The sequence below is a fragment of the Chelonia mydas genome, chromosome 9 (genome assembly GCF_015237465.2).
Source record: "Chelonia mydas isolate rCheMyd1 chromosome 9, rCheMyd1.pri.v2, whole genome shotgun sequence".
Taxonomy (NCBI): Eukaryota; Metazoa; Chordata; order Testudines; family Cheloniidae; genus Chelonia; species Chelonia mydas.
Genome location: NC_057855.1, coordinates 78501455 through 78525458, shown reverse-complemented (window position 1 = coordinate 78525458; position 24004 = coordinate 78501455). Strand labels below are relative to the sequence as shown.

The 24004-nt window shown below is 43.0% G+C and overlaps 1 protein-coding gene across 4 annotated transcripts in view; it reads right to left on the bottom strand.

Annotated features, from left to right (window-relative positions):
* Window positions 1-225: 225 nt before the first annotated feature.
* Window positions 226-24004, bottom strand: part of LOC102945498 (heat shock factor protein 3) — a 52083-nt gene continuing 28304 nt past the window's right edge. Inside the window, exons 13-17 of one of the 4 annotated variants that reach the window (XM_043522926.1) lie at window positions 9881-10237; window positions 8815-9096; window positions 7732-7845; window positions 4853-4874; window positions 226-3136 (exon numbers count right to left, since the gene is read on the bottom strand). In XM_043522926.1, the coding sequence (XP_043378861.1) occupies window positions 2923-3136; window positions 4853-4874; window positions 7732-7845; window positions 8815-9096; window positions 9881-10237 (989 nt within the window). In that variant the 3' untranslated portion in view covers window positions 226-2922. Of the gene's footprint in view, window positions 3137-4852; window positions 4875-7731; window positions 7846-8257; window positions 8392-8814; window positions 9097-9880; window positions 10238-24004 lie in introns of those variants that run through there. The other 3 variants (XM_043522928.1, XM_043522927.1, XM_043522929.1) reach the window with 3 other exon arrangements.

Below are 24004 nucleotides of genomic sequence, written 5' to 3'. Positions count from 1 at the left end.
TGGTTTGTAAAATCCTGTTTGTAGGTTTAAGATAATTGTTTGTTTGTTTTTTTTTAAATAAAGAAAAAACAAACAATGGCACTAAATCTATTTGAATCTCTCATTCAAAGTTGCAAAACTGACCAACACTTTTTGCCAGACACAGGTAACTAGTGTTGTTTGGCTTTGGTATTTAGCATTTAACCCTTAAGGTACCTCAATGTTTAATATGTTTTTAAATAAAGACCAAAGTCGTGGCTGTGGTGGGAGGCGGCTGGGGCCATGGGCTGAGGGAGACATTTTGGATCTTTTTTTGTGTGCCCGCACAGGAAAAAAGGGGAGGAATGAAGGGAACACTGAGCCTTGGGGTGGCTCTGGGTGATCGGACTGTCACTTTGGTGGGGATGCAGGAGAAATCTGTGGGCATGGGGGAGACAGTTACACCTTGTGTGAAAGTTGACGTGGCTAATATAATGTTGTAGAGTGGAACTGTGGAAGGGGTGTGCATTTTCCCAGAACATCTGCAGTGTATATTGTAGAAGAAATGCAAATAAAACATGCTACTTAGTTAAAATTGTATTAGGTCTCCAAAAGGAGCCACAATAGGTTGTGTTTTCTTTTTCAGATGGCTGCGTGTTTTAGAAGCAGGAGTTAAAAGTGAAAAGTAATCAGAACTCTGGTGGAAGTTCATTGTGTCCCTTTTAAGGCAGAGTCTCTGAGCTGCTAATAGCTTTGGATCCAAAAGCAAGCCAGAAAGCCTCTGTGTGGATGCAAATTACCTAGCTGATAGGGGAAGGAGAGCACTGCCCATAAATGGCAGTACAAAGGAGCTGCAAATAATAAATATACCCGGTCAACAAACAAGCTAGTTGTAAGCAAGAAGACTCAAATTGTGGCCCTCCAGGAAAGGGAGGTAGGAAAACAAGTCAAGCCTGAAAATAAGAGGGTCAGGTAAAAAAATAAGAGGGTCAGGCAAGGCTCTGTGGTGTCGGAGCTGAGAAGGGGGACATGGGGTAAATGTTCTGCGGCATCAGAGCTGGGAACAGAACACTGGGGAGCAGACTATCGGCATACAGAGACAAGCCCGACTGGTGTGAAGGGCTTCAGAATATGCTTGCTTGGAAACTAACCCCAATAAACATTGCATTGTTTGCGCTTCAGACTACTGGTCTTTTGCTACTTGCTGTCTGTGTGACAAGAACCAGGGAAGTGAGAGGGTTGAGGGAAAAGCCCTCTAACATCACCCTCGAGGGACAACAGTCTCCGCCCTTAACTCAAGGCTTTGACAACAGGAGGAGCTACAATCCCAGGTTCAAAGAGGTTGGCGCTGCAATTACTGTATTTGAAAATGATGCATCTGGTGTCAAGTCAGTCACCACTGGACTATGTGAAACAGTTCAGTTTAGGCCTATCAAGAAAGTACCTTGGCTTCTTAATTAGGCAAGCAGTTTCATGGTTCATGGCATTTCAAGAGTTGGGAATGCAAGTTAACTACAAACAATACCAAGTAAGTGATTTCAGAGTAGCTCCACGGGAAAGAATGGCAATTTCATAACATGGAATTGGTTCTTTGCCTATCTCTAGCTAGCCCCCAGCTGCTTTGCATCAGCACTGCAGCTACAGGATATTGTTGGTTTAAAGACTATGGGCCACATCCAGTCCTTGCACAAACAAGTTACATGTTTGAATTCAATAGGATAGTGCTAGGTTATACCAGGAGCTAAATGTGTCTCTCTATAGCTGACCCCAGAGAATGGCCAGTAGGAGAATACAGGAGGATTGTTTCAGTGCTCTGGGGAAAGATATTTTTGAAAGAAACACCATCATTGCTTTTTTAATATCCAACATGTGAACTGATTTAAAAAGGTACTGAACACATTTTTACAGGTGAAAATATAGTCTTGTAATTATAATCTTCAGGAAGGGATTTAGGAATAGATGACATCCGCTAAGGACAAAGTTCTGTCCAAAGTTATGCAAATTCCCTAACAGGGAGTACCCGGATAAAACTGAGGGCAGAATCAGGCCCAACATCTGAATGTGGGTTTGTGAACAGGAGTGGGTGGAAGAGAGGGAGCTACAGGAATAGTTTTAAGTTAGTGGAAAGTTTTTATTAACTCAACACTTAAGAGCTGTGGCAAGGGATGGTTGTTAGCATATGATTCCATGCTAAAAATACCATTTTCCATAGGAAAACACTGTTGCCTACATTAAAGCCTAAGGGCAAAGCAAGGAGCAGAAAAAAATGACAGTGGGAGATGCCAACACTCCTCGCCCCAGACTTTTTAAAAAGTATCTTCCATCTTTTCCAAATGTTAAAAATGCAATTCTAGCAGGAGACAAAAGGAAGGGACTCTCTGAAGGAATAGGTCCCAAGTTGCAATTTGAGATACTATATGATTGGATAGCTAACTAGCAGCCAAACTTTACTACAGAATACATACAGATTTCCTCTTGCAGTAGAGGTATGGTATAAAGACTATTACAGAGCAAGATACGGATGTAGAGTTTGTTCCTTTCCGCTGGTCCCTTCAGTACTAGGCTGTTCTTATTTTGGCCTTGCTCTCAGGTTTTTTTTCCTGAACTCTCCTCGCATTATTAAAGGACCTTCCATTGTCTGTGCTGAACATTTAAAAAAAAAAAAAAAAAAGAGAGCGAGAGAGACACACACACACACTTTTCACCTTGTATCATTCCTGGATAGTTTACAGCAGGAAGCTGATCTTAGAAAGTTCTCATGCAAGTTCTCAAGCACCAATAGGGCAGACTGGATTCCATGAAGAACGAGAGGGTGATGCAATTGCCCTTCAACAATTAAACAATGGAGCTTAACATTTTTATGAGAAGATGGAAAGGATGAAGGGCTTCCCTTAATGAATGGTCACCATTCAAGCTCTACAGCCCTACCTTCTGCACTGCTGCTGGTGTGTAAATGCTGGTTTTCTATGGAACATCCCCCAGTTCATATTCAGATGCTGTTGCTTTCACAAGAGTTGCATAGTCACTGTTTTTCATTGTGCCAATTGTCTCATATTCATTCTTTTCCACAGGCTGTGATGTATAGTTGTTTTCACCTCTAGATTTTGCTTCCTTGTATGTGCACTTGTCATTGACTCCTGAATAAGTCTCTCCTCTTGTGTGGTTCTTGGAGTTAGGACTGAAACAAAAGTTGAATATTAATGGGAGGAAAGAGCCAGGGGAGACTTAACATCACCCAGTTTCAAGATCCTGGGCAATGGTCCCTCTAATTTTTCCCATCCATCTGCAGAATGAATTTTGTTATGTTCACTAATATGGAGGTGATGTGTGCTGGGGGTGTGGCCAAGGGGTTCAGAGTATGGGAGGGAGCTCAGGGCTGGGGCAGAGGATTAGGGTGCAGGGGGTGAGGGCTCCGGCTGGGGGTGCGACCAGGGGTTTGAGGTGCAGGCTGCCCTGGGGCTGTGGGGGGAAGAGAAGAGAGAGAGAGAAACTCCCCCCAGCTCTCTCTCCCTGCAGCAGCCTCTGGGCCCGGGATGAGCACCTCTCCTCGCCACAGCAGCTGTGAGGCTGGGAAAAAAGGCACCTCTCCACGCCACAGCCCGTGGGTGGCGGAGTCCTCTCTCCCAGTTGCAGCCCCAAAGCTGCGAGGGAGAGGCATGTCTCCTTGACGTGCCGCAGCCCCAGGGCTGGGGGAGTTAAGTGGGCAGCCTTTGGTGGCCTCCTGTGCTGCCGCAGACCTTAGTGGGAATTTAGGTCCTGGGCCAGATTTTAGTCTGCGTTGCACCAGCATAAACCTGGAGTCATTCCACTAATGTCAGTGGAGTGACACTGGATTTACAGCAGGGTAGCAGAGATCAGGCTTTAGTCCTCTGCTTTTAAATGACAGTGGAATATTAGCTATGGAACAAGACGACCCCGGATGCTAATCCAAGCACATTATGGGAGGCGGAAAAAGTTGTATTAAAAGGAAAAGCAACAATCTGCTAAGTTTGGGACCAAATTCTCTGCTGATGTATGACACTGACCTCAATGGGCTATGCCAGCTGGGGATTTGGCCCTTGGAAAATAAAGGACAGAATAAATAGTGGACAAATTGCAACATACGAGCCAAGTACAGCTGATAAAGTTCTCCAAGGTGGCATGTGGCTGGCCACATTTTTTACAATGAAGGTGCAACCAACGAAGAGAAGTCCCAGCATGCAGTGAGCAATGTTGATCAGAGTTAGACCTTATTTTAACATACTGCTATACAAACCTCACTTGGACAAATTTCATTGGCAGAATACCACACTGCAACATACACTCTTACGATCACTTTATTGGCATCTGGATAAGTAGCTCCCACATTACATATTGTTTTATTGTCAGGACCTTTAAATTGGCAGCTTGTCTTGTGTATGTGTGTTAGTGAATGGAAGAGTAGGACAGAGGGATTCAAATTTCGGATTAGGATGGTCCAGGAAGAAATACCAGGGAGTAATGGAAGGAGGTTCAGCAAAGGACAGTTTTGGATGAACATCAGGAAATGGTTCTCAATTGGGAGACTATCCCAAGGGAAGAGCTAGAAATTCTTGTTCTTTAGATTCTGGACAAAACTCTGAATTCACTACAGAGGACAATTGTCCACTGGTCTCTTTGGTGAAGGAACAGAGAATCCAATCGGTCTTTTCCAACTCCAATTTTGGTGATTATAAGATATTCACAAACATTTCTATCGCTGTCCCCTGTGTGAATATCTAATGCTGTCAATCACAAATACCATTAATACCACCTCTTCCTGTATAACCAAAGAGGACATTCATTCTTCACTTGGCAAATAGCTGTCCTGCCACAGAAATCAGTATTACAACCCCAGAAGGTTCTTTCAGCATGACAGATGAAGAATCTTACTCACCATGTTACTTCATTCGGATTATCTGAAAACAAGAAAACGAAATATTTTGTAGTTTTATTCTTCCAAGTGGAAATCAGATTTTTATTTTTAAAGTCTTATCATTGAAAGATGTAATAATAATTGCCCTTGCATAACACAGTATGTTTTTATAACAATGGCCAGTACCAGGTGCTTCAGAGGGAATGAACAGGAGAAGCAACCATCGAGCGATCTAATTCTTTTTTTGAGCCCTGTGACAGTGATAATTTCCAAAAGGCTTCTGTCACTGAAGTGCCCTATGCTGCAATGAACGCTGAAAATCTCTTCCCATTAGGGCTGGATGTATTAGGCCTGTCCGGCTAGCGAGTAGACACTAAAGTTGATTCAACCAGAACGAAAAGTTAAAATTGCAAAATTAGCATCAAGTTTACAAAGTGATTCAGGTACATTTATCTGTGAATTTACTGCAATGACAAAATAGATACATGACATGACCTCTAAACTAGTAATATGTAGATACTTGATGCTCTGAGAAAAAGTCAGTTTTACAAAACTGAAAACAAATCACAAATCAGCTGGGGGAGGGGGGGGGGGAGGAAGTATTTAAACAGAAAAATGTGAATGATAATTGGGAACAATTTAAGTTGGCCAATAAGCCACAATTGCACCATTTAACACTGGGGGAAGCAGATAGTAACGAATAAAAACAAAGAGCTAAGAATTGTAGAAAATTGATTAAGGAAGCAAAAGAAATCTATGCCCAGCAGAGTTAAGAACAATAAGGAGTTTTTATTTACAAACAAGGAACAAAAGGAATCCAGACAATAGTACTGGTCCACTATTAGATGAAAATGGAAGTATGGTCAATAATAATAATGTGGGGGGAAAAAGGAATAGTGTCCAATAATAACTAAATAGCATAATAAGCTACTTATGCTAAACAATCTGTTCCACCTCGTATTTAGTTGTGACTCTCACTTAATTTCCCACACCTGAAGATGTTTGCAACATCAGGAGTGTCACAGTTAAATACAAGGTAGAACAAATTGTGTAGCATGAGTAGTTAACACATTTCAAGGGATCAGATCTGTGTAGCTTGAAAGCTCGTCTCTCTCAGGAACAGAAGTTGATCCATTACAAGATATTACCTCACCAGATTGTCCTCCAGAATTGTTGGCATTTGACTAGAGGCAGCTGTAGGGGTTAGGTGGTTCTCTCTTCTCTCTGCCATGTGCTCAGTGACACAAGCCTTCTTGCTGCTTTATAAAACTCTCTCTCTCTCTCCCTTTATTTTTACTCTTTCTGTAACAGGCTAAGAGACTTGCTTTTCTCAGCTGTTCTCTCTCACTTTGTGTCTTATCTTCTCTAATATACATGCTCTATTCTTTATTTCAAAAGACATACTTTGAAAAAAGTGTGAAAAATAATTGTAACCTAAATGCATAAACAATATTTTCTAAAAACTAATATTTAATACCTTTATTTAAAAAAAAAAGAAAAATAATTCTCTGAAAAGACCTCAGCATATTTAAGGGACTTATTTTTTGCAGTTTTAAAAACACTCTTTTCTGACATTTTCCCTTTTTCACTGTCATAGTCCATATTATTTTGTAAATTATCTAAAAATGCCTATAAAAGTATTTTTCTTTAAAATGTGTGTAAAATACCTGTTTTCTTCTAACCTTAAAGCGTAAAACTCACACAAACAGCCCTAAAGTTACCCATGAAAAAAAATTCAAAATGGCCAACTGCACCAAAAGCACACATATCCCAATAGGAGACTGGGGCAGAATGTAAACCAAAAAAGGGGCATGGAAACTGGTCAGAGTTATGTGGTAACAAACGCTATACAGCGCTTAGCTATGTAGATCTGAATTATCCCAACACTGGGGCGATATTTGATCTGGGAGTTTATTATACATTTAGGGGACAATATGGGTCCAGATCTGAATTTCATGTCTGTTCAAATGCGGGGTTTGGGCCTTTCTCCAGAGTAATGTAGTTCATTGCCTGCTCACGTCCTGCTCAGTTCTTGGTTGCCCGGTGACTGCTTTGCACCAGCTATGCTAGTGCAATATGGCTGTCTGGAATACCCCCAGCACAGATGGCTCTCTTTGGCAGATGCTGAGCCATCTCTCTGCCCTTTCATATTTGCTCACCACCCATGGAAGGGGTTGTAATGAATCTGCTAAGCAGGGAACTACCCATTCCCATCAACCACCTCCCCAACACACTTCATTTTTCACAGGCCAGATAGGAGGAGGGGGCAGAATTCTATTGAAAGAACGGACCAAGGAAGTTCTCTGGCCCTTCTTTGGAAGCAGTGGTGGCATGGCCAGTAGCAGCAGGGAAGCCTGAGGCAGAGGGAAACGTCCAGGAACTATGTACGGAGCAGGCTGCACAGAAACCAGGAAACCACATGTGGAACAGGGGATGACTTGAAGCAGGGAGTTCTGCAGAACACAGGCCATAGGAGGGCCAAGGCTAGATGATTACAGTGGTCCCTTCCGTCATCTACTCTTTCTACAGTCAATAGGAACTGTGCTGAGATGTCAATTGGAAGCAACTTTTATAGAATGAAACCATGTTGACTTCCTAGCAAACAGCTCTGGGGCACACAGCTGCAAGAAGTGCATTCGCACGATTGGAATGGATAGATAAAGTACTGTAGCTCAGTGCTCAGAGAAAAGGAGACTAGCACAGTGGATTCCGATTACCCTGTCAGTTCCTGTTCTTGATAAGCTATGGCTACCCCTTAGTGTTCCATTTCAAGAAGTGATCTCGATTGACTTATTTTCTTTCATTGCACTGTAGCAATGTTTTTATTTGGCCCCTCTCCAGAAATCTTCAGAAGCAAAGTCAGCCTGTTGCCCAGAGCGTCCCCAGCACACCCCACTCACCCTTCTTGGTCTCTTTCTTACACAAGACGACCGCAATGACAACACACACCACAGCCACAGGGAGCACGACAATCAGGATGATGAGATAGAGGGGCAGGCTGGTCCCCTGGTACTCTAGATCAAAACAGCACACTGTGAGGTTTCAAGTAAGGAAGCAATTGTGCTCTGCTGGACTCCCCAACATACTGAATTCTCCCAAACCATAGGAGTTATGGAGGAAGGAATTTTGTTCCTGATGACTTCATGACGAACCACATGAAACTCAGGAAATCCATGACTCCTCTAGGCATGTCCTTCCAAGTGTTAAGACAGCTGCCGTCCCATGGAGCCTGCAACCAAGTAGCCCAACGGCACAAGGTCATGCTTCACAGGAGAGCAGAGGAAAGGGGTGTAGCAGCTAGAACCACGTAGGGCAGCAGAGGTCATTTCCAGCAAGTTCTATCAACCTGAGGTCTAACTTCTAAAATGGCAGCAAGTGGATGTGTCACATTCAACCCACCCTTCTCCATCATTCACACAGAACCGCAATGAAACCACCACTTCACTTCCTGTCTCCCAGTTGCTGCCAATTCAGCACTGAGCAGGCCTCACCTCCTTCTGATACCATGGTGTGCACCTTGGTCTCAGAGCAGGGCACCATGGTTGCTGGTTGTGTGAGGTCTAAGAGAGAAGTGACAAATGTGTCAGACTCTTCCACCCCTTCAATTATGAATTTATAAATTGGGTAAATGCAAAAGCTGTAAACCTCCCATGTCTCATAGAGCACTTCTCATATGTAGATCTCAAAGGACATGACAAAGGGAATGCCCGTTATCTCCAAGGGTAAACTGAGGCACAGGAAGGGGACTTGCCTCAGGTCAGCAAGCTGGCAAGTGGCAGAGCTGGAGGATTGAGAACATTTTTATGACCCTAGCCAGCAATCAGCTTTGTCCTAACTAGGAAGGCTGAGAGTGACAGCTAGCGAATCTCACTGTTGTTTACATTCAATCTAAATGTCTAAACCTTTCTTAAGCCCGCTAAGCCATTTGTCTCATTATCACCCAGTGTCTCAGAGATCACCAAGCACTAGTCTGGGGCACTTACCCCTCACAGTCAGCTGCACTGCATCACTCTGCCGTATGACTCGTGAGCTTGCTCTGTTTTCTGCTTCACAGTAATATTTCCCCGTGTCAGACGTTTGCAGGGACTCAAACATGAGTACAGCGTGATTGCTCACAGGCACTGCGTTTCCTCCTGGCTCTCCCTTGAACCATCGGTAGATGATGGGTGGGGACCCATTGACAGAACAGGTCAGGCTTGTCCGAGCCCCTTTTGGTACAGTGAATCCCAGAGCGCCTGGTCTGATGATGGGTTTAGTCACTGCAACTGAAAGACAGAGGGAAAGAGATTTGGGTCTGAATTGTTCTGAAGTTGCAGGGTATTTGATCTGGGAATTTGGTCATCATAGAGAAAGGTGCAGGAGTCAGACCTCCCTGAATTCCATGGCTGTTCACCCTTCTCCAGAATGAATTCATTCATTACCTGCTCATATAATCCCCTTCTATACAGAGTTTCTGAGCTCCATTCATGGCTTCCTTGTGACTGCTTTGCACCAGCTGTGCCAGCACAACGTGGCCACTGCAGGGAATACCCCCACACCACAGCCTGTCACTGTCAGAGGCAGAGCCATTTTTCTGCCCCTCCATAAGCCTTCCACACCAAATGCAGAGAGAGAGTTCTGGGGTGTGTTGGGGATGTTCTTGAGTGTGTAGCTGGGGCAATCCTGTACTCCAACTCTTCTGTAACTGCTGCAAGGCCCATAGATATGTTCAGCAGTGAGGCACCTTAAAGCAGTCGTGAAGGCTGTCTTAAGTAGCACTAGTGGCCAAGCTAGGTACAAGCCACACCCCCAAATCAATGTCACAGGCATGACTCCCATCCTTTGGTTCATTTCCCTCTAATTAGGGTGGGGCTAGTGCCAGTGCAGTGCAGATGCATGGCACTCGAGAATCCATGGGAAATGCTGGCCCCAACCTTGCAGATGTGGGGAGTCAGTGTGGAGTGGAAGTCCCTCTGCATAACCCCACCCGAACCAGATCTAAAGCCAGCTCAGGCAAGTGCTTTATGAGTGAGAAATGCCAAGTAAATCACATTTTATTATTGGATTTACCTTTAACGACATTAACTCTAGTGGTTCTCTCTCTCGTTAGCAGGCTCTTGTCCTGGGCAATCCAGGTGACTTTGCAAGTGTAGTGTCCACTGTCTGAGACTTCAAGCTTCTCAATTTCAAGAGACACATCGCCTGGCCTGCTATTTGGCACGCTGACCCTACCTCTGTACTGTGACAACAGGATGTGATCGTCAGAGCTATCCCTTCGAAAGATGGTGGAAGGGCTTTGATCTCGTTCCAGGGTCCAAATGACTGTTTGCTGCACAAAGTCCTGGGAAGGCACGTAGACACATGGCAAGGTGATGGAACTCTTCCATGTCCCTTCAAGGTCATGGGGGCCAGTCAGTTCCAGGATGGCTGTAGAGAGGGAACAGGAGATGAGGGGTAGAAATAAAAGAACGAAGGAGAGAATGTCAGTAAGACCAAACAGTGCTAGAGGCACATCCAGGTGGAGTCCACTAAGCTGCAAGCACACAGACAGTTGTTCTTGACAAACACTACTGCTCGATTTCCCTAGTCACACCTAGTGGATAGGGCAATGGCTTAGGATGTGGGAGACCTGGCTTCAGTTCCCTGCTCCACCTTGGAATTCATGTGTGACCTTGGGCAAGCCACTTATTATTTCTTATTTCCCCTCTGTAAGATGCAGATAACACCACTTTGCTGTCTCACAGGGGTGTGGTGAGGAAACGTACATGAAAAGATTGTGAAGTGCTTTGAGCTCTATTCATGTAAAGGAATTATGGTTATTGCCTCTCAGATCCTGTCATAACTTAATGTGGCTGCTTAGAAAGTTTTTCCCCCTCTTCCTTAAAGTGCCCCACAGAGCAGAAAGAGATATTCAGAGGCTGATGCACACCAAGGCATGTTGTCCTAATTAGTTCGAACACAAGTCATGCGTTCTCTTAAAATGTCACTGGCCTTTGGTCGGTGAACTGGAACAATGGATCCGAAGTTCCTTGAACTTTGGGGAGGTCCAGATCTGCATCTGGTCTTCTTGGTTCATGGCCACACTTATAAGACAAATCTCAACCAGATCACTGGATCGGAACTATGGGCAAGTTTGCATTTGGAGCCACATTTCTTATCTCCAAGTTCTGTGAAGCTATGCTCACTCTTCCAGTATATCAGATCGCCGTCCAAATTTCATCCTCAAATTGTCTGAGCTGCTGCATCTCATTAGCAAATGACTTCAGAATTTTCCTCAAAGTCCAGCTTTTACTTTTCATCCCCCTGGACCCCTTTTCTGAAAGCCTCCTGTTACTTTTAACTCTGTTTAAAACAGAACTCCAAGTAAGCAACTGAAATAGGAGCTCACATACATCTAAACTTTTACTTTTGCATCAGAAACCAGGACTGGTGCCTTACTTGACATCCTTTCCTAAAACTGGGTTTCCACACTCACCTTTCAAAGCAGTTTTCAACATTTTCCCCTCATCCTGTTTTCCAAGTTCATTGTCATTCAGTGCAGATTTACTGATAAAGTGCAGGCACATTTCATTTGAAACTGCAGCACGATGTAAAACGACAGCTCAGATTCTGATCTCAATTACACAACTGTAAGATATTTTATTTACACTTACGGAGATCAGAATCTGTTTGGAGGAGAGTTGCGTGCAGAGCCATAGCTAGCACTGTAATTACGACACCCACTAGTACAGGAGTGGGCAAACTATGGCCCGCGAGCTGTTTTAAGCCAGCCTGCATGCTGCACCAGCGGGTGCAGCCCCACCCCACTCCACAAGGGGCACTGGGGTGGGGCTGCACCACACGGCTCAGTCCTGCTCCGGCCGGGGTGCTGGGTCAGGGGCTGTACCACGCTTGAGGTAAGTGCCGCTTGGAGCCTGCACCCCATAGCCTCTCCCTGTGCCCCAACCCCCTGCCCCAGCCCTGATCCCCCTCCTGCTCTCCAAACCCCTTGATCCCAGCCCAGAGCACCCTCCTGAACCCCAAACCTCTCATCCCCAGCCCCACTCCAGAGCCCACACCCCCAGCCAGAACCTGCACCCCTCCCGCCCTCCAAACCCCTCAGTCCCAGCCCAGAGCACCCTCCTACACCCCAAAATCCTCATCCCCAGCTTCACCCCAGAGCCTGCACCCCAACCCCAATTTTGTGAGCATTCATGGCTCGCCACTCAATTTCTATTCTCCGACATGGCCAGCAGGCCAAAAAGTTTGCCCAACCCTGCACTAGTAGGATTCTGAAAAGCTAAGTTGAAAAAGAACGAACGTATTCCAACCACAACATGAATTCTGAAGAAGCTAAAATGCCAGGGAATAAACTCTCCCAGTACCCTGGACAGTCTTGTTTTATTCTTAGTCTGAGTACATTAAATCTGACAAATTGCTCAATACTGGGCTGTTTCTTACATTCTCCTTGTTGTATGTGATGCAAATAGCTGAACTGGAAATATACAAGCTGCATTTTCACTCCATGGATAACAAGCTGCTACTTTCTACATGGTTTGAATTTGAAGTGACTGAAAACCAAGCTGGTAGAACAGAAGAGATACTGGTTTTCACAGCCTTTTAAAGGTTTAATTCTTTTATCAGGTCCATACCTATGTGAACTCAGATTAACTGTCTCTGAATATGGAAAATGTTTTCATTTACTCACCACTGCAGAAGGTGAAGGAATTCACAAACACCACTAGCCACACTAACTTTTCCATTCTTCACAGAACCGCAGCTACTTCTCTTACCCTGGACCTCCTCTCCTATCATCAGATGCCAAGTCAGCCATACTTCCTTTCAGCACTCGCTCACTCAGCTAGCATACAGAGTTGCTGCTGCTCTTTTCCTTCCTTTTTTTCACAAAAACCACAAGTATGTTCTTACTGAAAGTGTTGGAGTGATGGTTCTACAGACAGGACGGATCCTAATGAAGGATGAAGTTAGGAAAAAGGACTAAGGTTTTTTTTCCTCTTTTTCCATTACATATTACCTTTACTTTGAGTCTGCTTTGCTTGCCATTCATTTGATTGGCCAAGTAATTGTTTCCTTTGATTATCTTTTTAACTGGACATTTTTGCCTTCTTTTCATGTTTTGCATTCTTCTCTCAAAGGCCGTATTTTTATATCATCTATCACACACAAGTTCTGTTAAAAGCACATTATGGTTGCAAAGAGAAGCACTCAATAGTTAGGAAGTGCCAGAATTAAGATAAATTGATTTTGGCCCAGTCTATATGTATATGCATTAAGGTACAGTATTGAATTTTAGGATCACTTTTTTTCCCCACAGGACCCCTGCCTCGTTCAGTGCACAAAATGGCTGGTGAATGAACAGCTGTTTGATTTTGTTTTCTCCTCATTGTTCAACGTGTGGACTTTGGCTGGTTGAGGAGCTTGCTGGGTCATTAATATTGATTTTCAATAAGTTTTGGGGCACTGGGAAAGTTCCAAAAGACCAGGAGAAAGCAAGTGTTGTGCCAAATTTTTATAAAAGGGTAAACCGGGTAATCATAGGCCTCTTGGCCTGACATCAATCCCAGCCAAGATAATGGAGCAACTGATATGGGACTTGGTTAATAAAGAAGTAAAGAATGATAACATAATTAATGCAAATCAATATGGGTTTATGGGAAATAGATCCTGCCAAACTAACTTGATAGCTTTTTTTTTTTTTTTAAAATGAGATTACAAGTTTGGTTCTTAAATGTAATAATGTTGGCTTAATATAGTAGACATCTTCAAGGCATTTGACTTGATGCCACATAGCATTTTGTTAAACAAAACCTAGAACAATATAAAATTAACATGGCACACATTAAATGGGTTAAAAACTGGCTAACAGATAAGTCTCAAAATGTAACTGTAAACAGGGACTCATTATCAAGCAGGTTTGTTTCCAATGTGGTTTTCCAGAAATCGGTTCTTGGCCCTGTGCTATTTAGCTTTTTAATCAATGACCTGTAAGGAAACAAAATCGCTGAAAGTTTGCAGACGATACTTATTTACCTCTCCCCAAATTTTTGTAAGACAGGTCACTAATGCACAGCCATCAGGATTGTTTAGTAAACTGGGGGCAAGCAAGCAAACAATATGGGCTTTAATGTGACTAAACATAAATGCATACGTCTAGGAACAAAGATGGTGGCCAGGCTCATGGGATGGAGGGCTAGATCCTGGGAAGCAGAGATTCTGAAAAAGATTTGGGGGCTATGGTGGGAGGAAAAATAAAAATCAGATGAACAAGAGCTCCCCCATTGTGACTCTGTGCCAAAAAAAACCTAATGTGATCCTTGGATGCATAAGCAGGGGAATCTCAGCTAGAAGAAAGGTTACTTTACCTCTATTTGGTACCGGGGCAACTGTTGCTGGAACCCTGTGCCCACTTTTGGTGTCCACACTTCAGGAAGGATGTTGATAAATTAGAAGGAGTTCGGAGAAGAGCCACAAGAATGATTAAAGTTTAGGAAACATGGCCTATAGTGAGAGAATCACGGAGTTCAATCTATTTAGCATAACAAAGAGAAAGTTAAGGGATTACTTGATCAAGTACCTACATGGGAACAATATATTTGATAATGGGCTCTTCAATCTAGCAGACAAAGGTATAACAAGACCTAATGGCTGGAAATTGAAGCTAAACAGTCAGACTGGAAATAAGGTAAAATTTTGAACAGTGAGGGTAATTAACCATTGGGACAATTTTCCAAGGGTCATGGTGGATTCTCAATCACTGGCATTTAAAACAAATCTAATCTTGACTTTAAAAAGATATAGTCTAGTTCAAAATGAATTATTTTGGGGGAGTTCTGTTGCCTGTATTATGCAGAAGGCCAGACAACATGACCACATGGTCCTTGCTGGCCTTGGAATTTATCAATCAAGTTACTAAGGAGGCACACCTGAACTAGGATCAGCTGATTCCCCTGTAGGGAGCAGCTGGTGGCTACAGAGGAGGAGGAATAAACCAGAACCTGAGAAGGGCTGTCAATGGACAAAAGGGTTTATGAGTTATTGAAGAAGCCCCTTGACAGGAGAAACTGAGGCAGGGGGATGCTTACACGGATGCCCTGCGGCCAGGAGGGGGCAAACAGGAGGCAACCGTCCGATGGCAGTGCTCTTCTCAGTGCCAGTGCTGAGTAGCATACAGCCATATGATTTCATGGTCCTTCCCCCAAAGGGAATCATCTTCCCTCGATCTAGAAGGCTGTGAGCAGTCATTCAGGTACCACAGACCAAGTGCCAAAGATGCGAAATCACAGTCCAGGAGAAGTGACCAATATCACTGCTGTGGCCGGGATTTCTCCCCCAGCCTCCCATTTACTATAATTTTAAAACTTGAATTTGGGGCTCAAAGTACCAGCGACTGACGTTCTCCATGTCCCGCAGAGTAAGTACAGCCAGGGACCAACACTGTACCTCAGTCACCATTATCCCTAAGGAACACAGGGAAGTTCAGTCCCCAGGCCCCTACAATCCTTATCCTTGCAGCTGAGTCAGAGAGCTCAATAAGTGTCCATTGTACCAATTGTTTTTGTGATGCAGGCACCACTTTGGCTCTGGAATGGGGCTGAAACCCTCCCATTTGTTTCACACAGGCCAACAAAAGGGCGGTGACGAATCAGGAGAAGGTTGGTAGCAAGCTGTTGTCAAACAATCTGCACGCAGAAGAAAGGGCAAGTTATACAGCAAACATTCACACTAAATCTCCCTACTGCCTCCCGTCACAGCTGACTTCTAGAACAGGCTAAAGAACAGCCATGAAAGCGCCAGTTTTAGTCTAGATTTTGGCTGTTACATCAAGAAACTGATGGCACTAGCCATAACACTAACAACTATCGCAGTCAGCAAACAGTGACACAGAAAATCATAAAACCATGGCCTTCATTCCAGTTAGTGAAATAAAAACCTAATGCAAATCAGCTTGATTCTGGTCATGGTTTCAAGGCCCTTTGGGCTGCTTCACGCAGCAGTGACATATCAACATTCCTCCTAAAAATCAGCTTTCCTGGCTGAGAACCTCCAGGAGACTGACATGAGTTTTGCGTTGTTCATTATCTGAGTCAAGCTCCAGTAACACACCTGGAGCTTCTTTAAACAAACTGATGACACTATTCTCACAATGCATCCTGCTGTAGATCACAACCTGGGATAGAAGAACCTGTTTTATAGGGATAGGGAATGGTTTCCCAGGTCTGGGCATCTCTGACATTTTGAGAAGTGTCCTGGCATCTCTACTTTCAATCTGAACAGCTTCTAGAGCTGAGCAGAAGGGACACTAGCATGAAATGTTCAAAACGAAGGAAGGAAAGGTGAAGAGAAGCCATCTCCCCTTAATTATTTTATCTCATAGTAGCCTGTTATGAGAGATCGCTCCCTCTTGGGAAGCTACTAGTAAGATAGCTAAGTTTATGTATAGGGCAATGTCTGGGAACCTACAGAACTACTTTAACGAGTGCTTAATGAGAGAAGACTGTACATGTGGAGGAAGGAACATAGCCTGAATGTTTCACCTGTCTTGGCTTGCTCTCTTTGTAGGTCTGAACACTGAACATGGTGTCAGAAGAGAATTGGCCCCTCCAAGTTCATTCATTCAGAAACTAAGTATATCAAAAAGAAAAACTCAAAGAGAAAAGGATAATCATGGCAGCAAACCAGATTCCTGTCCATCAGCAGATAGAGAAGACAGACAATGGTGTTTTGCAATTGTCCATTCTTTAGATCAGTGCTACTCAAAGTGGTGGTCCGTGGACCGGTGCCGGTCCACGAGCCATCGGCTGCCGGTCTGCGCGCACATTGGGAAAAAAAAATTGCCAAACCCCACCTCAGATAGCTTGAGAAGCACTGGTCTAGATCCTTTAGATCACAAGGGAAAACTACAAAATTGCAACAAACTGGATAAAAAGGAAAACAAAATAAGAACAGCCTCACTATTAACTGTGGCAGGCAAAGGCCGCCACATGCTCCAAATACTTCTGGACATGTCAGCAGCAGACCCATGTAAAATACTAGAAGTGCTCCAAACGATATTAAAGATCTCTCTTCAACAAGTGTAATCATGAATCTGAACAAACAGATCAATAGTCATTTTCACACCTTGGCAATCTGACTCATAGGATTATCAAATCTTAAAGAGATACTTACTAATATATTAGTAATGGGACAAAAGACAAAGGAGCTTGAAAGAGAATGCTCAGAAAGCCCACACTAACTCTACCAAGAGCGAGGGACATGTGCAAAGCCAGTGTTCAAGCTCACATCCAAATGCAGAGCATAAGTGGAGCAGACAGAGATTAGTTTACCAAGTAGCCAAGGAAAAGAATAAAAAACTACAAGGAAAAATACACCAACATTTGTGCAAAAGCAAATGCACAAATCACAAAGCAGAAGAGAGAAAAAATGCTAAGGAAGACCTGGGGGTACTGTCAAGAAAAACATGTTAATGGAAAATGCCAAGCATCTGGGGTCTTGACAAAATTACGGAAAAAGAAATTATGCCAAGGCTTGAAGAAAAAAAACAAAAAAGTGTACCAGATCAAGGAAGCAAGCAGTGACTCAGAGGAGGGGAGTCTGCACATGACAGTAATATATTGCGAAAGAGCAAAATTAAATGGTTTGTGAAGCTCAGACTAGCAGCAGATGCAAAGAAAAGGCAGCAGCACACATGAAGAAAACTGAATGTCAAATAGATGTGGAGGCATCGGTGAATGTGCTAGGCTAAGAAGATTGGTATTATGCAAGAGAAGAAAGTGAAATTGCAACCAAGTGAAGCCAAATTAAAATTAGGCAAGGCGTGATCATAATACACTAGGACAGTGAAAATGACATGCAGAATACCCAGGAAAAGTGATCAGGCAGAAATTTCTGGTAGCACAAACACATAAACCACTGCTTTGAGCTAGAACAATTGAAGGCTGAAACCTGGGACAAACGATTCATACAACAGACAAGCAAAAACATACCCAGAGCAGACAGTGAACCATGGCAACCCTGCAGCAAAGCTGCCAAAAGATTATCAAGCTGGTTTTGAAGGACTGGGATGTCATCAAGGCATGTCACACCCAGAAATAAATAAAACAATTCAGCCACTATCGGCCTCACAGAGTACAGTTTAACAAACAAACAAACAAAAAAAAAAAAAAAGAATAGAAGCAACAAAACAAACTTAAAAGTCATAAAGCCCCCAAGTTAGATAAACAGCATGACAGCCATTGTGAAGCCCTGCAAGCTGCACATTTGTACACATCCAAATAGTTTAAACAAAGCACTAAGAGCAGCTCACTACAAAATGCTTACAACTGAGGAAGTGTTACTTGACATTGTAAAGCTCAAAACAGCCTCAGTATTTGCCAAAGACTGATATTGGCAAGTGCTATTAGGTAAGGAAAGCAGCTACCTCACCATATTTTGGACTTCAGCAGGAAGATACAGACGGCTGAGAATGCTGCTTGGGATCAAAACCTGTAGTGAAGGACTATCAATGCCACCAGCAAGCCATACTAACAAGACTTGCAGGGATAAGCGTCGCTCACAGTTGAGGACATTCTAGTATGCAAATGCAGACACAGCATTGCAGAAACTATGGCCGATAAGGACCTCAACCTCATCTCTCTGCTAGAAAGAGCCAAGAAAGAAAATCTGAAAGTGAATTAAAAACTAGTTGTAATTGTGGTTCACTGCAGTGTGATACAGGGGACACTGGTTGACCTCCCAAGAGCGCAAACCACAGAGGCAAGTATTGGACATGGTTACCTTAAAATAATGCAGCCATCACACGCAAAGAACTGGTGCCCAACTCTCCCATCCTGGCATGCTGTGATGTGAACAAAGAGGAATCCACATAATATGATGACAGTGAAAAAGGGGTTGGTACATGTCTCCTACAGAAACTTTCACATCAAGATAGCAATCACCAAGGGGAGAGGGGGGAGGAAAGAGAGAAAAGATACACCCAAATTGAAAAGGAACACCTTGCTAGAGCTTCAGAATGAAGTCTATTATTGGAACAGAACATTTCGATTGTTCTTTTCAAAACAACTTTTCATTTTGAAATTTTATTTTTTTGAAGAAAGAGGTTTTGATTTTCTCTCAACAGAACGTTCTGATCAACTGAAAATTCCACTTCACAGACAAATTTCACTCTCCCCACATTCAGATATAGAACAAAGATAAAACTTTCAAATCTAAACATTTTTAATTGAACAGAAAGTCCAGGTACCCAACAGCTCTAATACTGTGTGTGCTGGGTAGAGTGGCAGCTACGTTAACAAGACAGCACTTATTTGTCTGTCATCACATTGTACCAAATTCAGTGTGTCAATGTTGTCGCTCCTTGTTACTAGGAAATAAACCACATTAATAAGATGGGTGTCAAAATAGAAGGAAATACCCATGCAACTAGCTGTGCCAGCATTTCATTTCTCCCCTTTCTCCTGCAGTGTCCCTCAATTTAGTACCGAGATCTTGACTTTTAAGAAAATCCAAAGAAAATCAAGTGAAGGGACCTGGATGGTTAAGGAGACTGTAAACAAGGAGAGGGTAGGGCAACGGCCCCTCGTAACCTACCAGATGGGAGTCTTTCACCTTTGAGTCACAGCCATTCCAGGCAAAATGGGAACTGAAATCTGGGGAAGCTTGCTGTACCACCAACTGTATGGCATCACATCTGCCTATTCTCCAGGGCTGCCACACTAGGCCCCATCGTCCCTTGCACGGGAGGGCCTTCTGTTCCGGTGCTCTCTGCCCACCAATTCCAGTTGTTAAGAACATAAGAATGGCCATACTGGGTCAGACCAAAGGCCCATCTATCTCGGTATCCTGTCTTCCAAAAGTGGCCAATGCCAGGTGCCCCAGAGGGAATGAACAGAACAGGTAATCATCAAGTGATCCATTCCCTGTCGCCCATTTCCAGCTTCTGACAAACAGGCTAGGGATGCCATCCCTGCCCAATCTGGCTAATAGCCATTGATGGATCTATGCTTTGTGAATTTATGTAGTTCTTTTTTGAACCCTGTTATAGTCTTGGCCTTCACAACATCCTCTGGCAAGGAGTTTCACAGGTTGACTGTGCATTGCGTGAAGAAATACTTCCTTTTGTTTGTTTTAAACCTGCTGCCTATTAATTTCATTTGGTGACCCCCAAGTTCATGTGTTATGAGGAGTAAACACCACTTCCTTATGTACTTTCTCCACACCAGTCATGATTTTAATAGACCTCGCTCATATCCCCCCTTCCTCATCTCTTTTCCAAGCTGAAAAGTCCCACTCTTATTAAGCTCTCCTCATACAGAAGCCATTCCATACCCCTAATCATTTTTGTTGTCCCTTTCTGAACCTTTTCCAATTCCAACAGATCTTTTTTGAGATGGGGCAACCACATCTGCACGCAGTATTCAAGATGTGGCCATACCATGGATTTAAATAGAGGCAATATGACATTTTCTGTCTTATGATCAATCCCTTTCTTAATGACAGGTTTCAGAGTAGCAGCCGTGTTAGTCTGTAGTCGCAAAAAGGAGTACTTGTGGCACCTTAGAGACTAACCAATTTATCTGAGCATAAGCTTTCGTGAACTACAGCTCACTTCATCGGATGCATTCATCCTTCCCTTTCTTAATGATTCCCAACATTCTGGTTTTTTTTGATTGCTGCTGCACACTGAGTGGATGTTTTCAGAGGATGACTCGAAGATCTTTCCTGAGTGGTAACAGCTAATTTAGACCCCATCATTTTATATGTATAGCTGGGATTATGTTTTCCAATGCACATTACTTTGCATTTATCAACATTGAATTTCATCTGCCGGTTTGTTGCCCAGTCACCTAGTTTTGTGAGATTCTTTTGTAGCTCTTCGCAGTCTGCCTGGGACTTCACTATTTTGAGTAGTTTTGTATCATCTGAAAATTTTGCCTCCTCAGTTTACCCCTTTTTCCAGATCATTTATGAATATGTTGACTAAGACTGGTCCCAGTACAGATCCCTGGGGACACCACTATTTACCTCTCTCCATTCTGAAAACTGACCATTTATTCCTACCTTTTGTTTCCTATCTTTTAACCAGTTACCAATCCATGAGAGGACCCTCCCTCTTATCCCATGACAGCTTACTTTGCTTAAGAGCCTTTGGGGAGGGACGTTGTGAAAGGCTTTCTGAAAAATCTAAGTACACTATATCCCCTTGCCACATGCTTGTTGACCCCCTTAAAGAATTCTAGTAGATTGGTGAGGCATGATTTCCCTTTACAAAAACCATGTTAAACTCTTCCCAAATAAGTTATGTACTTCTATGTGTCTGACACTTTTGTTCTTTACTACAGTTTCAACCAGTTTGCCTGGTACTGAAGTCAGGCTTACTGACCTGTAATTGCCGGGATTGCCTCTGGAGCCCTTTTAAAAACTTGGCATCACATTAGCTATCCTCCAGTCATCTGGTACAGAAGCTGATTTAAATGATAGGTTACAGATTACAGTTAGCAGTTTGGCAATTTCACATTTGAGTTCCTTCAGAACTCTTGGGTGAATACCATCTGGTCCTGGTGATTTATTACTGTTTAGTTTATCAATTTGTTCCAAAACCTCCTCTAATGATACCTTGATCTGGGACAGTTCCTCAGATTTGTCACCTAAAAAGAATGGCTCGGGTTTGGGAATCTCCCTCACATCCTCAGCCGTGAAGACGAATGTAAAGAATTCATTTAGTTTCTCCACAATGGCCTTATTGTCCTTGAGTGCTCCTTTAGCATCTCAACTGCCCAGTGGCCCCACTGGTTGTTTAGCCAGCTTCCTGCTTCTGATATGTTTAAAAATAAATTTGCTATTACTTTTTGAGTCTTGGGCTAACTGTTCCTCAAGTTCTTTTTTGGCCTTCCTAATTATATTTTTACACTTCATTTGCCAGAGTTTATGCTCCTTTCTATTTTCCTCACTAGGATTTAACTTCCACTTTTTAAAGGATGCCATTTTGTTTCTCACTGCTTTTTACTTTGTTGTTTAGCCACAGTGGCTCTTTTGCGGTTCTCTCTTTTTTTAATTTGGGGTATACATATAAGTTGAGCCTCTATTATGGTGTCTAAAGTTTACATGCAGCTTGCAGAGATTTCACTTTGGCACTGTACCTTTTAATTTCTGTTTAACTAACCTCCTCATTTTTGTGTAGTTCCCCTTTCTGAAATTAAATGCTACAGTGTTGGGCCACTGTGGTGTTTTCCCCACCACAGGTATATTAAATTTAATTATATTATGGTCCCTATTACCAAGCAGTTCAGCTATAATAAACCTCTTGGACCTGATCCTGTGCACCACTTACACAGTCCTTAAACAGGCTAGCTCCTTTGCACACCTTTTCAGAGTACTTGTGTAGGATCATCTGCTCACTGTCCCCCCTCTCATTCTCTTTTGTTGTACCTTTGAGCTCACTCCCCATTGTCATTTGTCCCACATACTTCATCTCCCTGTCTTTGTGGCCCCTTCCCATTCCTCTCCTGGAGGCCATTGATCTTTCTGCAATGGAGCTCTTTCAGAGGTCAAATAGACAGACTTCCTTCTTAACATACTTACTCTTTTTGGGAGGGAGGGGGGGATAGGAGAAGGGAAGTGGGTTAAACAAAAGGTCAGGATATTACCCCAAAAGGGACTCCAGAAACGGAGTCCTTGAGTGGAACTGCAAAGACAGGAGGATGCAACAGCCCCCCTGCAAGCTTTCAACACTTCAGAATTATCATCACTTGACAATGCATTGCCTTCTGGACAACCCTCCAGTGTAGTTTTGCAGTATCATTACAATGTGCTAGTTTGTCACTTACACCACCACGTACAGAAACAAATACTCAACGTTAACCCTCATTACTTAAAAGCAGAATGCTAATGTCCTGCATCTGCTGGAAGCTGATAAGACTCACTTCATTTTTGCAGTTTCCATAATAAAATAAATTTTCCCTAATCACGTGCAAAACATCTCAACACACAAGCTCTAATCCCAGGCTGGTCCCACACCAGACCAACTCTGCTGCAATTCTTTTTTCCTCCCAAGAACACATTTTTACATGCGAAGTAACAAAAGGCATGACAAACTTGGTACTGATTCTACAATCCCAGAATTTAATTACTTCAGCTCATGTTCCTCCCTTACTACCCACCCTCCCCACATCCAGTATATGCTGGTGCCAAGAAGCTTGCACAAGTTCACACATTTCCAAGACCTCATCACCAACAAAAAAAGCTGTCAGCATTTTCTGTTTCCATTTTTAAACTTAGGTTTTTTGGTTCAAGCTTTCTAAGCACAGTCTCAAGAAAATAAAATGTGGAGAAAAAAAAACAAACAAACAAGACATTAACTTAATCTAAACCCTCTGATTGAATAAATGCTGGCACTGCTAATGCAAGGTACATTCATGATTGGAGATCTCAAGAGAGATCAGTACGGGAAGTGAAGATGTTCTTGTATCATTTTGATTTGAACATCGACATTTCCTGAACTGTGTGTTTTGAAATTGCACTAGAACGGTCTGATCTGTACTATTTTGCTACTTCTGGCCAAATCTAGGGATTGCAAAAATCTGTGAAAACTGAACTAAAACCAAAAACCAACCAACCAAGCTTTTTCAAACCCAAGAAAGAGTTTAATGGGCCAAAACCTTTCTAACAAGAGCTTGGGATACTGCACGCCTAACAACCAGCAGTTAAAAAGATACAAACATGAATCACCACCTAGGTAGAGGACAGTTCAAAATGTTGATTTAGGCCAGTCCTTTTGTAAGTTACGCAACGTTTAGAAGCAGCCACTTCCTCATTTAACTCAAGACTCTGAGAACAGGAGCTACAAACCAGGTTCCGACAGACGAGAGTTGCAAATTACTCTATCTGGTGTCATTAGCCACTATCCAAATAAATGTGGAACAGTTGTGTTTAGGCCTATCAAACAAACAGCTCGGGTTCTTGATCAGGCAAACACTTAAGATTCAGGATATTATAGAGTGTTGGGAATACAAGTTAATTACAAACTTAACACAAAGTAAAGTTATTTCACAGTAATTGTGATTCTAATGGAATTACATCATATTACCGAATTGGTTCTTTGTCTCTGGCTAGCTCCCAGCTGTTTTGCTGGTTCAGGATATTGTCCGTGTAAAGACTATGAGCCACATCCAGCCTGAGCACAAGCAGGTTAAAAGTTTG